The sequence below is a fragment of the Centropristis striata genome, chromosome 4 (genome assembly GCF_030273125.1).
Source record: "Centropristis striata isolate RG_2023a ecotype Rhode Island chromosome 4, C.striata_1.0, whole genome shotgun sequence".
Classification (NCBI taxonomy): Eukaryota; Metazoa; Chordata; class Actinopteri; order Perciformes; family Serranidae; genus Centropristis; species Centropristis striata.
This window is the reverse complement of record NC_081520.1, coordinates 22,424,312-22,441,623: the sequence shown is the minus strand read 5'-3', so window position 1 is coordinate 22,441,623 and position 17,312 is coordinate 22,424,312. Positions and strand designations below refer to the sequence as shown.

Below are 17,312 nucleotides of genomic sequence, written 5' to 3'. Positions count from 1 at the left end.
TAGTAGTAGTAGTTTAGTTAGTTTTAGTGTTTGTTGCTGGGGGGTTCTGTTTTCTCTAATCATTATTTGTGAAGTGTTGGATAACTCTTTGAGCCTCAAACGGTCATTTAAAAGGCACCATCTGGGTGGTTTTGGAGTGGAAATGTCTCTTCTTTTCTTTAGCTTTTGGAGCACCAGGTTGAAGGTGCTTTTTTAATATGGGTTCACAGACATTAATAATTTAAGATATTGAACAAATAAACGTAGGGCAAACCTTATTAACAGTCCACAAAGTTTTTTAGAGAGTTGGGGATGGATTTTTAGGTGGGTCAACAATTAATGCCTCATAGAAGTGGTGTATATCACCTGAAAGCTGTAATAAACAATAGTTGATTACTCAGTTAATTTATTAACTAAAGTCCTGAATATGAATAAGGGCATCGCAGCAAGTTTAAGGTTGATGCCATCTGTTACACAGATTTGGAGGTAAATTTTAATTTTTTAACCACTTACAAAAACAAAGGTTTGCTTTTGTACAGTTTTTAATTGAATAAAGGAAAAAGCAAATTCTTGCATTCTGTTTTATTTACATTATATATTTATCTTGGAATTTGGGTGGTACTTCACAACACTGGATATAGTATATAGCCCATATGACAAGACTGCACATTTTTTATTCTAATATTTTAATTTTGCATCATGATAAAGTCAGTTTTGTTAAAATAAACACTTGTGTCATGTCATGATATGAGTTGGCTGAAGCCCTACTGACAAAAAAATAACACATCAGACAACTAAAATGCTACCAAAATAACTGTAAATACAGCAACAGGTCAACAAGTCGAGAAAACAAAACGTACGTTTTCTTTAAAAGATCACCAAAAATACAGTTTATTATAGAAAGCAAATGTAAAAACTGGCATTATCGTTGGAATTTGAACAACAGCCCTTGAATCATTGGATCATTGATTACAGAACTTTTGGTTTGAAAAAGTGAACAAAATGAGGCTTAAAATTGAAATATTTCTGTCAAAATCACTTTATTCTAGATGCATAATTTAAGTCACATGACAAATATTCACTGAAAATCAGACAGAGGTTGTAAAAATGCAAAAGTCCAATATGCATGTAATTTTTTTCCAATATTCATGACATTTTTTGGGAACTTGGAAAAGTGCTTTATATATAAATTATATTATTTAATATAAATAATTATCAGGGAAAGTAAATTTAAGTCATACCTGTGTTATTCTAGACAAAATATTTATTAAAAATAATTAGTTGTTCCAAATTCTAGCCATGATTGTGCTGATTCCATAGAGCTGCAGGACTTGTATATTACAATGAAATACAAGCCCACAGTGAGTAAAATGTAAAAAAAGAGCCCTGAAACTGCTTGGGAGTTCAGAGGGTCAAGAGCAGTATCTTACAAGCACAGTTAAAATAAATGATACGAGAAAAGCTACAACAGTATCATACAGAGCATATTAGATTGGGAATGAGCGACACCCATCACAAATGACAGACTTTCCCTCATGCAGATGTTTGAGGTGCAAGGACACAAAGACAGCATGTCTTCGGTGGAGGTGCCGGGCAGTGAGCCAACCACACTTTCTACTTCCTGGCGAGTACATCATATGTATCTCTCTGACGAGCCTTCAGAGGCTGAGGGAGGAGCGGTTGGGTAAAGAAAGAGAAGAGGGAAAAGTGTCATTTAACATCTCATTTTTTAATGTGATAATCACATACGTCAACTGAAATGATCTTACCTGGTAATGGTCATTGGGAGCTCTGCTGCTGCCGCTGCTCACTTCATGTGTAACAAGATGCTGTCTGTCAGAGCCTGAGGGCAGATAATAATATATATACATTAAACAGGTGCCTCTCAATAAATTAGAATATCATAGAACATTTATTTATGTCATTAATTAAATTCAAAAAGTGGAAATAACAAATTATATAGATCCATAACACACAGAATGAAATATGTCATGTCTTAATTTATTGAATTTATTCTAATTATAATGATTATGGCTTACATTTAATGAAGACCTAAAATTCAGTGTCTCAAAAAACAATTTTAAATTAAAAAACAAATTTAATATGGAAATGTTGGCTTCAGAAAAGTGTGTGTGTGTGTGTGTTTATGTATATGATTATATAGAACTGTATAGTTTTGTAAGAGCTGTTGAGGTGCCTCCTCTTATGTTGAGGTGTCTCCTCTTATGTTGCGGGTCAAATTAACCAATTTCAAAGTTTAAAAATCTAAAAAACATGATGGTGAGAAGTATTTTTCATAAAAAGAAGGTAGGTATTTCCAATGTACATAAAAACGAGTGAATTATCCTCATTGAGCCATAATCTGTGAGAGGTAAAGAACACCATTGCACTAAATATTGATTGAAATGGTTAGTAATGGCGTAATTAATGAAATATAAACAATGTTTATTAGGATTTTTTGTTTTTGTTTCTGACACTTATGGATAATTAAACATGCCCTAGGTTATTGCCACACCAAAGATTAACCTAACAAGAGGGTTAAGTTAACTTTTTTTAATTTTTTTTTATTTAAATATTTTTTTCTTGTTTTTTAATTATTGTTTTCGAGGTAATTGTTTGATTTATTTTGTAAATAAGTTTATTTAGTGTATAAGTTATGTCAAAAATAAGTTTTAAAAAACGACAATAATAATAATAATAATAATAATAATATAAATATGAAAATATCAACAGAGTTAAGTGATCCACATATGCTAATCTGATTATTACTATTTCACAGTGGTGGAACAAGTACTTTATTCTTTAAGTAAAAGTGGTAATACAAGTTAAAGTGATGCAACAAGTAAAAATAAACAATATGCAGAATCAAAGTGTATTTAAGCATTAGTATTATTGATGCAGTGATGTGTACATTGCTTTAAGTGTACATTTTAGATAGATAGATAGATAGATAGATAGATAGATAGATAGATAGATAGATAGATAGATAGATAGAGAGATAGAGAGATAGATAGATAGATAGATAGATAGATAGATAGACAGACAGACAGACAGACAGACAGACAGACAGACAGACAGACAGACAGATATTTATTTTACTTTTCTTCTTCGAGCTGACTGGACCGATCCGAGAAGTCTGAGACGTGACGAGGTAAACAGCAACTCCGATCACAGCTGTGAGCACCAAGTTCCCTACAGCTATTCCTGCAATCGAAACCTCGTCGAACTCCACGCAGTTATCACAGGCTGGACAAACAATCAAACAAACACCAAAGACTTTAGAAAGTGACTGTTCTGAAGTAGAAGACATTAAAACGATGAAAACATACACAAGACTTGATGCAGCACTTACTCCGAAATTTCACAAAGATTTTTTGTCCGTCACTGTTGGAGTCATCATTTGTAGGCACACATTTGTACTCCCCTGTGAACTCATCACTGTATTTCAATATATAATCAACAGTACCACCATCTTTATTTTCTATTTTACTTTCACCACAAGACAGCTTGATCCCGTCAGGAACCTCGCTTACAGTCATCTCGTCTGAAAAAAGGACAGATTTAGACATATATAATAACATAATTAAGTTAATATGCAACCCAACTATTAAGGCAGTCTTCTTACCTGCACAACTGACGGGTGCTGTGGGAAACATTTTGAAAAAAAATTACTTTAATCAAACTTGCATATATTTACTATTCCTTTTATCCTAAAACACAACTGCTGAAAGATGTTTAAAGGCCTACCTGTCAGCGCCCAGAGCAGCAGCAAACATGCTGGCAAAACTAATTGACGTTTCATCGTGTGTTAACTCCCCCGAGTTCTGCTGGTGACAGGAGGACATATTTAGATCGCATGTAACAGAAGACAGGAAGGGCGCCATTTTCTGCTCTCTGTCAACCATTTTATTCAACTTTTTGTGACAGAAAACTGACGATCAAAGACAGAGTGAAGAGTACTATTGCTAGATGGTAATTTTGGCTAATCTATAATATAAATGTTCACTTTGAGTTGTTGATTTTACTGAAATATATTTTATTATTTGGTCGCTTTCAAAACGTATTTGTGCATGAGAAGATCTGACCTAACCGTAAAAATATAATATGATAGTCTGGATATCTGACATAAAGTACTGACCTTAAAATAAAGAGCTGCCGTGCCCCTGCTGCCAAATCATCCAGTCTGCGTCTGTTGAGGTGTCACAGTATGTGTGTGTTTGTGTGCGTCTCTGTGTGTGGTTGTGTGTGAAGGAAGTGAGTGTGATTGGTTTATTTTCCGTGTCAGCAGGCTTTGTTGATTTCTACATCTGGAGGACTTTCTGACTTCCAGCAAATGACACTCAAAGTTGATTTACTTCAACAAAATTTAGAGGGAAATATTGTATGTTTTACTCCTCTACATTTATTTAACACTTATTGTTGCTAAACTTAGTAAGTCATGTCTACATCATGTTTTACATCACCTAAATTACCACCTCAATTCCTGTAGTTGCATTAATTCGTTTTATAACTCCCAAACATGTGCTTTCCCCCCTAACTGTAAGCAAGTACTTTTGTTGCCTAAATCTAATGCCCAGTTCACACTACCCAAGTTTAGTCCTGATTGTCTGCTCCCATGAGTGAGAACATTATTAGGCCCTCATAGTGTGGTCACGCCAATGTCCCGATATATTGTCGGAAAGATCTGTGCTGGCTTTTTGCCCAAGGGCGTTCATAGTGATCCCACAAAGGCGTGATATTTGTGCTCTTCATAGTGCAGTCCAGCGTCGCGGAACAAGGTGGGAGGAGCCGATAGGGACGTGCAACAGAGTAGCAGCAGTGCTACGCAGTAGCACAGTGCTAATAGGCTGTACAGTTAGCTCTGTAGCATCACAGTATGTGTGCTGCAGCAGGATGTGTTCACTTATGACCTCTGTTTGTTTACAACAAAGACCGGACACTTTGTGTACAGATAGCATGCCGGTTTGTTTACAATCAGCATTGGGCGCTGTGCAGAATTAGCAACGGCGGCCGCAGTTGTTGTGCAGCTGCTGTTGTGCTGCTGAGCAGCGATTGGATGACTGTCGGGCCAAGTGGGAGCTGTGTGTTAAGACGTCACGCGCAACGTCAAATATTCTGCCTTGTCGGGGTGGCCCGTTCATAGTTCCCCCGCTTCCAACAGTCCAATCAATTTCCCACTTCTTTGGCTACCTCTGGAGACGTAAAATTGGTGTGATCACTTCATCCCAGCATCCCGCTTCTGGCACATTCAAAGTGCAGGCGAGGTGTTACAGAGCCGTAAATGTTGCGGCATGAAACGGCACTATGAAAGGAGCTTATATATGTGAACTGTTCACAGACGCCAGCCGAGGGGCTCCCCGATGCGTCGCTGAAACATTCCACATATCTGACATGTTGATCATCTTGGTCTTTCAGGGAGCTACAGCCAATGAGAGCACAAGAACTGAGTTAAGACGGGGAATATTGAGCGCCGTGGTGCTGATAAGTGGAAAGAGTTTTATTCATTCAAATGTATTACAATTATGGAAACTTGTGATTCATTTCACTATAGATTTCACATTTATGTCATGATTCATTTTGTCAAAGCAGCTTCCACATTTACCGAATGACGAGAACAGCAGTCTGTGAAGGAAAGTATTCATACTGACAATGAAAATAAAATCACTAGCAGCCAGACATTAGCTGAAACAACTGATCAGTGTGTTAACACTGACTGCAACTTGCTTTTGAAGATGTGTGCAGCAGCTCCATCTTGTTAAACATTAGACATAAACACAACCATCTAATTAATATTTTAACTCAATGTGTGTTGTCCCTCTGCTTGTGATATTCCCTGTTCAGCACAGAAGCAGACAGAGAGACAGAGAGAAGAGATGCTCCCACAACACAACTCTGCTTCCTGTCTGAAGAAAAACCACAACAACCTGTGACCTAGAGCTAACACCTGGCACACACACAAACACACAATCCAAACATAAAGACATGCATTAGTTGTTTCTTGCACCTGCTATTGTTAAAAAAAAAAAAAAAAAAAAGGAAAAGAAGAAAAAGTATAAAATTCCTTATCTGCAATGCACTCGTCACTAGTAGCATCTCACATCACCCTCATTACTAACCTCCATGCTTTACAGCTTATAAAGAACCCTACAGCACCCCCTGGTGAGCACCAATAGAAACCACAGCGAGCCCAGCATTTTACTTCATACAATTTCATTAACTTTATTAGATGTCCTCTTTTATACACATATACATATGCATACAAATATACAGTACATGACATGTTACATGTCCATATACAAATACATACTCCATAAATATGTACCATCTTATTTGGATATTATTGGTCAGAATTCTCACGTACAGTACATTAACTCCGACATTCTGGTGTTAGCATAGGACAATTAATGCATTCTAACAGGGAGGAGGACATTGTGTGCTTACAGGAGGGAATCATGTAGAAACATACAGATTATGCGCATTTTTTTATGATATGTGTTCATTCTTCAACACATGGATCAGGGCACTAGGTTCAGATAGACAGAAACAGCCACAGTTTTGTTTTGTGAACGAGGGATTCAAGCTCATGGGTGAACTTGAGAAACAGACTGTGTGTGTGTCCAGATAGTCTCTGATTGTCCGGGTCCAGTGTGAAGGTGACTGGATGATTGGTTTGAATGGCAGTTGCTCTGGGTTTCCTCTTGGACAGCTGCACCATTAGAAGTAGCTATACATGCATGTAGAGAGTGTGTGTGTGTGTGTGTGGAGGTCAGTCAGAGCCAGATCTCCTCACTGCTTGTGCTGTTCACCTTATAGATGTAGCCCACCATCGGATATCTGGCAAAACCTGGGAAGCATTAAAAAAAAAGATAAATAAAACACTCACTGCTGTTCCTCCACACTCGCACTGAATCTTAAAGTATAAATAATGAAAAATGCAACAGTATCCAGTGTGTGTTTGCCTGACCTCTGGCGGCGTAGGCTAAAGACAGATCTTCCTCCTCCTCTTCCTCTTTCTTCTTCTCTCCCACACTGTTCTGCTGGGCGGCCTCTCGGGCTGCGAGGAGTGATGTAAGAAGGATGGAGGACACAGCAGGATGCAGAAGAGATGTATGGATGAGTTCGGGGAAGTTTTTGGGAAGTTTTTCTTGCCCTTTGGATTACTAAATATAGAGCTACGGCAGTATAGCATGAGCTTACTACTTACCAGCACACCTAATGTTGTTTTCTTAATCCATACAAAATATGAAGTGGAATAACGAAAAAATGTGGATGTTAGACCTGTTATTTTTGGGCTGTGATATATTAGAATTTCTGTGGTGGGACAGAAATCATATTAACAATAGGTCAGTTTTTGTGAATAAATAAATAAATACTATCATGGCGGTTTTTAGCCATCCAAAATGTAAGAAACAGGGATCAAGAAACTGGCTCTCATTAAAAAAAAGTAAAGAGACAGGAGTAAAAATCCACTCCCATGTCAATTCATTACATGCTACATGTGCTAAATACATGTACTGTACTTTCGAATTGTAATTAGACATGTAAATCTCCATCTCCATCTCCATCCATCATTGTTAGATATGTATAAATCAATCATACCTACACTGGTGGTGGCGACCTTATTCGAAATGACTGTGAAACACTGGAAAAGTGCAGCATTGCAGCAGCCGAACAATGTCCGATGTGGGATACAGTTACTATACTGTATTATTTTACAGGGTTTTTCTTGTTTTTTTTCTACATTAAGTGCAAATGCCAGAAAAACATACTTTTATTACAAATATTAACCATAAAATTTAATCTGAAATCTATGAAAAAATATAATTATTATTATTAGCTTTTTAATTAATAATTTTAATTAATAACAGGACTGAACGGGAACGAGCAGAGTGGAGCCGTTGGGGGAGGCCACGTTGGGGGAGGCCACGTCGGGCGCGACGCTGTGTGCTCAGTCCCTATGCGTGCCAAATTGCGTGTCTCCTACTACTACTCCGCTCGGGGTAGGTGTAAAACATGTTATTTCCTGTTGCCAGCAGGGGGCGCTATGACTGTGTGTCACTATTGACACGTGGGTGTGTTCTGGACAGGAACCCTAATCACTTGTGTGAAATTTGGGACAGACTGGATAATGTACAGTATGGTCAAGTTATCCAGTCTGGTGTTAGATGGCAAACTCCATATTTTGCCGCCATGCCACGCCCACATATTGTGAAGGTCAGTATAGGCGTTGATAAATTGTGTTCCCCAAGGCCCTTTGATGGTACTGACCAAGTTTGAAGGCAATGGGATTAAATCTCTTGGAGGAGTTATGTAAAGTATGCAACGTGGTCATTTGATGAAAGGGGGCGTGGATAAAGCATAAGGGGCGGGGCTTTAAGAAATATTGTTATTTACAAGTGTTAAGGGCTGGACTCTGATGAAGCATGACAAGTTTGGATCAGATCAGACAAAGAATGGGAAAGTTATAACGATCTTGTGTTTTATAGCGAGACCATAGACTGTATATAAATAATGGACGTAGTCACCGTGACGTCACCCATTGGTTTGTGGACTGCCCGTTGGAAGCCTCGAGTTCAGCGTTATACTCGTCGCCATCTTGTGTCGCCATCTTGTTTCCGATACGCGGAGCAGACCATAATTGGACTGTGGCGGAGCGCGAGGGATCTGATCACTGACTACATCCTTTCTACACCGGCAACCTGACTGAGAGAAGCCGCTGCTAATTCATGTTAGCATTAATTGGAGCATTAACTAAGATGTTAGATTTGGCTAGCAAAAAAACAAAAACAAAATGTATCCTTCTTACCTCAGAAAACTGAGCAGTGACTCCTTGGAGTGTCTGTTAGTCCAACCAAACACTGAACAAGACATTTTTACTGAACAAAACGTATATATATATATATATATATATATATATATATATACACATATATATATATATATAAAACAGTAAAAATAAAACAGCATATATATATATATATATATGCTGTTTTATATTTACTGTTTTATACTGAGTATAAGTAGTCATCTTCCCTACAGTTACTATTGGACATTTAATGTTGTTCATTTTTTACGCTATGAATAAAAAAGTACTTTTCTGAAAGAGGTTCTACTGTACATCACTACATGCAGAGCTGGATTGAGCCACTAGGGGGCCAGGGAGCAAAAAACACTTCTACAAACCTAAGAGGCTGTGGACCTGCTGGCAGCAGCTATAAAACTAAAATCATTTCAAATAACTCTCTGCTTGTAACAAAAACTCGCCCTGCAATTGAGCCAAAACTTAAGTTTGTAGAAAAATTTTGTGTTGCATTTCACATTTGATCTCAGCATGAGAGGCTCCATTATTCCAGCCTGAGCACAAAGCATTGATCCTGAAAACATTCAAAATATTTGTCAGACTTTTTGCAATTTTGCAATTAGAGGAGACACATTTTTCCCATATTCATGACACTTGTGGCCACTTGGAAAAGTGTTGTAAATATAAATTTAAGTAATAATTGTTCTATTGTTCTAATGTTTTATTCCAATTTATCAAAGAAATACAACATTGTTTTTTTATTATTATTTTTTATGATTTATGTTATTCTAACTGTGTCATTCTACAAAAAAGACATATTTGTGTTTTTCCCACTCCTAGCCATGATTGTGCTTATTTCATAGAGGTACATGACTTATACATATATATTATATATTGCAGTGAAATACAAGGCCACAGTGAGTAAAATTTAAAAAGAGCAAAAAAATGCCCTGAAACGGCTTGTTAGGGTTCAGAAGGTTAATTAAACTCTGTAAAACACAGCATGAGTTCACAAGGCCATTATTTGTACTCATGGCTTGAAAACTACATTATATTCACATTGCTGATTATTCACACACAGTCCATAATATACGTATTTTATACAATACATATGTAAATACTTAAATGTCTCTTACTATGTACTGTACTGCGGTCAACGTCTGACCCCACAGTGCCACATCTGTTTGAGTTGAGGGTTTTTTTGTATTCTTAAACATAATAAATTAATACCTTTTCTCAAAGTGTTGAGGTCGTGGAGCTGCATGTTGGAAGGCAGGGACATGTTCTCTCTGGGGATGTATGTCTTGTCAGTTTTCTCCGTCTTCAGATTGGCTGATTCGCTGTGCAGGAAACACAGAGGAGAGAAATCCAGCTTGGATGAGACGTGTTATTGTTTGCAGAATAGACATCAAATATTCATAACAGCACCAAAAATGCTTTCATCAGTGTTTCCCTTCCGATCCAATAACGATGCTGAGAAGGATGTGTGATACAGTGTGTGTGGTGTCAGTGTACGATCGGGGATGTCCATCCCTTACCTGGCATAAAAGCCTTAACTCTCAAATAAGTTTCCATTTTCCACAAGTGATGATGTGGATGTGCTTATGTGTAATGTTTTAATGCTTCGCCATGGTCAGCATATAACATCTACAGTCTGGTCTGCAGAACACTTAATGCCTGTATTCAATATGTGTGTGAAGTGCTGAATCACCATCAGGCAGCAACCTCTGGGCCCAATAAGTTAAGCCGATAAACCTGCATTCTTTCTAATGGCCAGCAGGGGGGGACTCCACTTGTTGTAGAAAAGTAATTTGATGGTATAGAAGTCTATGACAAACCAACCCTGCTTCTGACTTGATTTATGACCTCACATCAGTTAATATTTTCCAAATGATCTAATTTTCTCAATCTCTAGTTCCAAGTCTCCTTCAATACAGCATTTTCTTAATTTTGTGAATTATAGCTGTGGGTTTCACAGGGTTATCTACTGGACAGTAGCGGAAGAAGTATTCAGATCCTTTACTTAAGTAAAAGTATGAATACTACACTGTGAAATTACTCCACTGCAAGTAAAAGGCCTGCATTCACACCTTACTGAAGTAAAAGTCCAAAAGTATCAGCATCAAAATGTACTTAAAGTATCAAATGTAAAACTACTCATGATGCAGAATGGACCCACTCAAATTGATTTTATATATTCCAAATATATTATTAGATTATTAATATTGATGCATTTATTAATGACGTCATGGTAGGACTCATTTAACTACTTAAAACACTGTTATGTAGTTTAATTTATAAACGTGCAATCATTGTAAATTGATATATTTCTTAAATCTATCATAAATCTTAAATCTAAACCTGAAAAGTAACTAAAGCTGTCAGCTAAATGTAGTGGAGTAAAAAGTTCAATATTTACCTCTGAATGTAAAATGGTAAATGGACCTGCACTTATATAGCACTTTTCTAGTCGCTTTGCGACCACTCAAAGCGCTTTACACTACAGACTGCGCTCATTCACCCTTTCACACACACATTCACCCTAAACGGTGCCACCTGCCACCATTGGGAATTCATTCACACACCGATGAACACAGCACATCGGGAGCAATTTGGGGTTCAGTATCTTGCTCAAGGATACTTCGACATGTAGGCTGCCATGGTCAGGGATCGAACCACCAACCCTTCGGTTGGGGGCCAACCAACTCTCCCAACTGAGCCACAGCCGCCCACAATGAATGTAGTGGAGTAGAAGTATGAAGTAACATAAAATTGAAATACTCAAGTAAAGTACAAGTACCTTAAAATTGTACTTAAAGTACAGTACTTGAGTAAATGTACTTAGTTACTTTCCACCACTGACTGGATCTCCATCCATCTTGCTGGCCTGCTTTACTTGCTCTCCATTCTGATTATATTAAAGCATTTCACACAAATATATTCCCTGACAGATGTCTGATTGCTTTTTTTTTTACCTTTTCTTGGTCATCAGAATCTCCACCGGCTCGTCTGTAACATAATACAGGAGATGTATTAAGCTGCTGAGTAAGGGTTTAACACTACAATGCACAATGCTGCAGTCACACAGTTTTCCAGCTGACTTGCTCACCACAAACACAAACACACTCTGGTCTTACCGAAGGACTTGCTTTTGTTTTTTTGCATGAGGCAGAGAACGATCAGACTGAGGATGAGGAGGGCCATGAAGGCCATGGCTCCACCAGTCACTATTCCCAGCATGGGTACTTCCACACGAGACTGCAGGAACTCTGGAGAGAGGAGAGAGAGGAACGATGCTTTGTTACGTAGCTTTGGATGAAAAGATTGAAACCACTCTCATGTCTACAGGTGCATCTCAATAAATTAGAATATCATAGAAAGTTTATTTATGTCAGTAATTCAATTCAAGAAGTGAAAAAACACATAATTTAGATCCTTGTGTAGACACACAGAATAAAACATTCCATGTCTTAATTTATTTAATTTATTCTAATTATAATGACTATGGCTTACATTTAATGAAGACCTAACATTCAGTGTCTCAAAAAATATGAATATTACAAAACACCAAAAAAAGTAAGTTAAAAAGTATGTTTAATATGGAAATGTTGGCCTCTGAAAAGTATTTCCATCTATATGCACTCAATACCTGGTTGGGGCTATTTGACTTGAACTACAGGAAATTGACTTTTCCATCATGTTCTACTGTATTGAGATGCACCTGTATATGATACACATGAAGCTAACGAGACGTTCTTGGTTTTTACGTCACTGACCTGCCAGTGTGAGGTTGCTCTGCACCGTTCCCACACTGTTGCTGACGTTCAGTGAGATATTCCCTGATAGGCTCCCGAGCGAGACCTTTAGCGTGTGATTGGTCAGCCAGGGGTAGCTTTGCGAGTCCACGATGAGGAAGTCCGAAGTGTTGGCTACCTGCTGGCCAGACTGGTCCACAAACGTGATGGTGGCAGGTGGGTTGGACCGCACCAAGGCAACGAGGACCAGGGAGAGGCCAGGGTCTGAGGTGTGACTGTAGTGGGCGTTCAGCTTCAGGATCTCTGGCTGAACTGTGAGACGAGGGAGAGGAAAGACTTGATTTACTACAGAAAGAAACTGGGTACACTAATGCTAAAAATCCACCGGGCTCGTACGTGGGACATTGTGTCAACACCCACTGGGAGTATTTGAAAAGCATTTGTTGACCTTTCATATAAGATGTGTTTACCTTTTGTCCGACAGTGTTTACTTGTTGTTTAAATTGTTTTCATCTATATTTACGCTTCTACCATGGTGAGAAGGCTTCGAAGTTATATGTCTTTTGTGTTTTTTGTGTGATTTAACTTATTATTTATTTATTGTTGTTTCATACTATTTATGCTATAGCCTGTGTAATTCTGTTTACTGGCTAAATTACAGTTATAAGCTACGTGAATGAAAGCTTTATGTCTGTGTACGTGAAATACGACCCGGAGTCTGCTCATGGTGTGTTATTTTAAAATAAAACCGGATGCGCTCTGAAATTTTTGTCTGACTTCCTGTCAGAACGATCCGTTCTCTGTCCAGCTTGACATGGCTACTCGCATCAAGCGTCAAAAATAGAACAGACGCGTAATTCACACGTGGCCGAGCGTGAAACGGAGCACTATGGAGCCGGTGAAGGTTATTACATTGACTATAATGGTCATGTATCACGTAGTCCTCGCGATGACGTGACGTGCCACGTACGAGCCCGGTGGATTTTGGGGGTTAGGCTGCCTCAATCTCATTTGGGTTAAGGGCTAGGGCCAAGGCTTAGGGCTACATAGCCCTTGAAATGAAGCATCTGAACCACCACACTTGAAGGAGAGGGCTTTGAGGAATTTCACCAGCATTCCCTGTGTAACCTGTCATTAAAGTTTAAAGCCGGCTGGCAAACTTTAAGGCAGCATTTTGATCACAGCAGTCGTGTAATGATACTCTGTGCAATCGTTTTTTAATTGTCAAGTTTGTTGTGGTTCGTAGCCGATGCTAATATTCCGGTGGATAATATATGTATATAATGGAAGGTACGTACCATAATTTGATTTCTCAGCAGACGTATGCGTCTGTAATGCAGTTGGTGTTAGTAGCAGAAAGATGTAAAAAAAAAAAATAGAAAAATGGCCCAGGCTACAGACATCACACCTTGTGTGATAGCATTTTGGGTTGTGATGACGCGACTAAAATTGCGGCCTCTGTTGACGTAACAGTGCACATGTGTCAAACGATGATGGAGGGGTGTCTCATTTCTTAGGGGAACATTCTTACCCATACCACCATGGACTCTGTACTGAGGGGCAAGGGGAAGGTGGTAATAGGATTCAGCTTTACAATCTTCAAACATTTCACACAGACTCACACTGGACGTTGAGTGTGACCGTGGCGTTGTGGCTCTCTCCTGTCCTGGGGTTGGATGCGACACATACCAGCTCCCTGTCCCACTTCCTGGCCCGCAGAGAGAAGGTGCTGTTGTGATCGGTCCCCGGTCTCATGACGTCAGAATCTTTCTGCGCCGTCATCACTCGGTGCCGACGTTTTGGCGGTGGCCCTCTCTGCTGCTCCCCATTCAGGTACCACGTTAGCAAGGGAGGGGCACGAGGATCCCAGCCGTCTGATTGGCAATTGAACCAGTGCGTCATGTTTTCCTGCAGTGTCAGAGCCGCCTGGTGCCGTCCGTCGATTTTGGGGGTTGGCTCAATTGCACCTTAGAGTACAGGATTATTGTTGAAGACGATATTGTGAAAACAAAAAAATAGGACCTGTGTGCAAAACATGACATACGAAGACATTTCAACTTTTATCTGGCCTGACTATAGACTGTATGAAAGAAGTGGACATTGTCTCCAGCTGAAAGGGAAAGCTAATTAATGGCCAGCAGGGGGCGAATACCATCCATTGCAAAGAAAAAGTAGAATTGTAAAGGAGTCTTTGAGAAAATGACCCTCCTTCTTACTTCATTTTTTACCTTAGAAAACATCTTCTTAATCAGTTGTGCAGCTTTCAATTTTACTCAAAGAGAATTTTTTTTGGGAAGCACATTTTATTTTAAGCCTGTTTTTTACTAGCCAAAATTTACATCCCACTTGTAGCACAGTTAACATGAATTAGGAATGCATCTTGCTAACCGAACTAGCTAACTAGCACTAGCACTAGCGTTAACTGATAACTTCCAAGTGTCCAAATAAGGTCACTTTCGGCTCCAAGAACCAACAGGGCGATGGCTAAAATGCTAAATGATTCTTCAAACAGTGTTTATATATATATATATATATATATATATATATATATATATATATATATATATACACACAGTTTTATGTGTGTGTGTGTGTGTGTGTGTGTGTGTGTGTGAATTTATATTAACAGTTTCACTCTAGACTAAAAGAATTTGACAAATAGAATTTTCTTGAAGAAGTTACATGAAAAGATCGATAAGCTGCTAGCCTGGCTCTGTCTAAATGGTCTAAATGACCTCAATTCTCATATCAGCACCTCTAAAGCTAATAGATTAACACTTTACATCTCATATGTTAAATACATTAAAGACAAAAAAGATTAAAAGCAACAATTTAGTTTTAGTTTTATGTGGGGGTTGTGACTCCAGGAGACAGCCAATCTAACTGTTTCTATCTCTATGACCTATAATTAACACCAGGTGCAGTGTTATAACCTTCAGGTCATTTCAGAGTGAATTCAAATGAAGCAAAAGGAGCAGGGCATGTAGGTTACAGTTGCAGCGTGCCTCACCTGACCAGGATAAGGCCAGTGTGTGAAGGAAGACGACAGCAGAGCCCGATGCCCACCTTCTCAGACACACAAACTCCATACTGGCCCAACGGAGCGCCGCATACACATCTACCTGCTTGGAGGAGAAATTGCATGTTGACAGCTTTACATGTCTCAAATACACTTGGGGTACATGAGGATAAACTGTTCATTGAAAGATCAATAAAAGTACACATTTATCATAGAAAGAAAATGTAAAAACAGGAATTGTTGTCTGATTTTGAACTTTGAAACTTTTGTTAAAATTTCCATTAGAAAAAGTAACCAAAATGAAGCTTAAAATGGTGAAATTTCTATCAAAATCACGGTATTCCACATGTTTAATTTAACACATTCCCAATAATAAACTGTTTGGAATTACTAGATGCTGTTAAAACATTGAATTCTGCTCCTAAGCGACACTGTGAAGCCATGATTGATTCTGCTGAGACGAATAGTCACCTGACAAATATTCACTGTAAATCAGACAGAATAGCAGGCTGTTTACACAGACCAGAGAGGAGAGGACAGGAGGTTGTAAATAGAGATTGTAAAAATGCAAATGTTTCATTATGTACTGTATAGCATGTGGAGACCCACTTTTCCCCCAACATTTGGGACACTTCATGATGTATGTCATTATTACCGTGTTATTCTGCACAAAATACATTTTTGAGTTTTTCCCACTTCCAGCCATGATTGTGCTGATGCCAGAGATGCAGGACTTATAAATTGCAGTGAAATACAAGGCCACAGTGAGAGAGATGTAAAAAGAGGAAAAAGCACTCTGAAACTGCTTGTTGGAGTTCAGAGGGTTAGAGAAAATAATTGTTGTAGGGTGACATTGAGATGCAAGCCTATAGAAGCAGAAACTGAAACAAACTTGCAATGCAATAAAGATTAAAAAAACACAACACATGAGACTTGTCAAACACAGCGACATGCCTCTCACTTTGCAACAATCCCCTGCCAGCAGCCCAGCTTTGATTTGCAGAATTACTCCATCACCACAACACAAAACACAGGCCTGCTTGGATCAATGGTGCTTGTGCACATACAGAGAGTGCAGGGAATGAGTAATGTCTGGTGTTAGCTTGCAATCCGGGTCATGTGATACGTGTGAGCACCTCGGACGAAAGCAGGAACTGAGCCATCAAGGAAACACTCATAATTCTGCACATATGGAGACGAACAAGAACATTCTCACACACGATAGAAGGTGTTACAGCCCTCAGGTTGAGGCTGCACTGACAATCAAAACAAGGGGTTACACATTACACTGTAGGTCTCCACATACTGTAAGGCTGCATGCAGGAATGTCAGTACAGATGTGTGCACTTTAAAACAGAAAGAATGCCCTCTACAACCAACACACAAACACAGCATTACCTCAGCCCTTTCTGCAGACGCTGTTGTGATTCAGCCTGCTGGAGCTCCATGGCAGCGGAGGTGGAGAGGAGGGAAGGTGAAGGATGGTGATAACAGCGGAGATGAGAGGCAGCCCTCCCTGACTCAGTTGCTTTCCCATCTGCGTACACTCATACACTTACACACACACACATGGCTCTCTGCAGGGTACAGCAGCTCCAGTAGCAGCGTTCACTAGCTGGCAGGGGCTGGCTGACGCAGGCAGTCAGGAGGAGAGAGTGAGTAGGAAGGGAGGAGGGGATGAGAGAGAGAGAGAGAGAGAGAGAGAGAGAGAGAGAGAGAGAGAGAGAGGAAAGGAGCGGGCAGCTGAGGAGATGGAGAG

The 17,312-nt window shown here is 39.1% G+C and overlaps 2 protein-coding genes across 4 annotated transcripts; both read right to left on the bottom strand.

Annotated features, from left to right (window-relative positions):
* Nucleotides 1–650: 650 nt before the first annotated feature.
* Nucleotides 651–4,177, bottom strand: LOC131970237 (T-cell surface glycoprotein CD3 delta chain-like). Of its 2 annotated transcripts, XM_059331579.1 has the most exons (7): nucleotides 4,118–4,177; nucleotides 3,727–3,803; nucleotides 3,605–3,622; nucleotides 3,332–3,523; nucleotides 3,079–3,225; nucleotides 1,749–1,822; nucleotides 652–1,644 (listed from the first exon to the last, which is right to left on the bottom strand). In XM_059331579.1, the coding sequence occupies exons 2-7, from the start codon at nucleotides 3,779–3,781 to the stop codon at nucleotides 1,594–1,596; spliced, it is 537 nt and encodes a 178-aa protein (XP_059187562.1). In that variant the 5' UTR covers nucleotides 3,782–3,803; nucleotides 4,118–4,177; the 3' UTR covers nucleotides 652–1,593. The 2 variants fall into 2 exon arrangements, with proteins under 2 accessions (XP_059187560.1, XP_059187562.1); XM_059331577.1 differs by having other exon boundaries at nucleotides 651–1,644; nucleotides 3,332–3,622.
* Nucleotides 4,178–6,184: 2,007 nt separating this feature from the next.
* On the bottom strand, nucleotides 6,185–17,043 carry LOC131969443 (transmembrane protein 25). Of its 2 annotated transcripts, XM_059330447.1 has the most exons (9): nucleotides 16,952–17,043; nucleotides 15,545–15,659; nucleotides 14,157–14,501; nucleotides 12,556–12,846; nucleotides 11,917–12,048; nucleotides 11,755–11,788; nucleotides 10,010–10,119; nucleotides 6,944–7,033; nucleotides 6,185–6,823 (listed from the first exon to the last, which is right to left on the bottom strand). In XM_059330447.1, the coding sequence occupies exons 2-9, from the start codon at nucleotides 15,621–15,623 to the stop codon at nucleotides 6,750–6,752; spliced, it is 1,155 nt and encodes a 384-aa protein (XP_059186430.1). In that variant the 5' UTR covers nucleotides 15,624–15,659; nucleotides 16,952–17,043; the 3' UTR covers nucleotides 6,185–6,749. The 2 variants fall into 2 exon arrangements, with proteins under 2 accessions (XP_059186430.1, XP_059186431.1); XM_059330448.1 differs by lacking the exon at nucleotides 16,952–17,043 and having other exon boundaries at nucleotides 14,157–14,556; nucleotides 15,545–15,651.
* Nucleotides 17,044–17,312: the final 269 nt, after the last annotated feature.

What these genes read in the sequence shown, in the direction of transcription:
- LOC131970237 (XM_059331577.1), bottom strand. Translation starts at nt 3,781, where the DNA reads ATGAAACGTCAATTAGTTTTGCCAGCATGTTTGCTGCTGCTCTGGGCG. An exon ending in AGTCAGCTCGAAGAAGAAAA is followed by an intron (nt 1,823 to 3,078) that starts GTAAAATAAATA and finishes ATCTGCCCTCAG; the next exon opens with GCTCTGACAGACAGCATCTT. An exon ending in CTCCCAATGACCATTACCAG is followed by an intron (nt 1,645 to 1,748) that starts GTAAGATCATTT and finishes CTCCTCCCTCAG; the next exon opens with CCTCTGAAGGCTCGTCAGAG.
- LOC131969443 (XM_059330447.1), bottom strand. Translation starts at nt 15,623, where the DNA reads ATGGAGTTTGTGTGTCTGAGAAGGTGGGCATCGGGCTCTGCTGTCGTC. An exon ending in AAACAAAAGCAAGTCCTTCG is followed by an intron (nt 11,789 to 11,916) that starts GTAAGACCAGAG and finishes ATTATGTTACAG; the next exon opens with ACGAGCCGGTGGAGATTCTG. An exon ending in TTTAGCCTACGCCGCCAGAG is followed by an intron (nt 6,824 to 6,943) that starts GTCAGGCAAACA and finishes AATGCTTCCCAG; the next exon opens with GTTTTGCCAGATATCCGATG.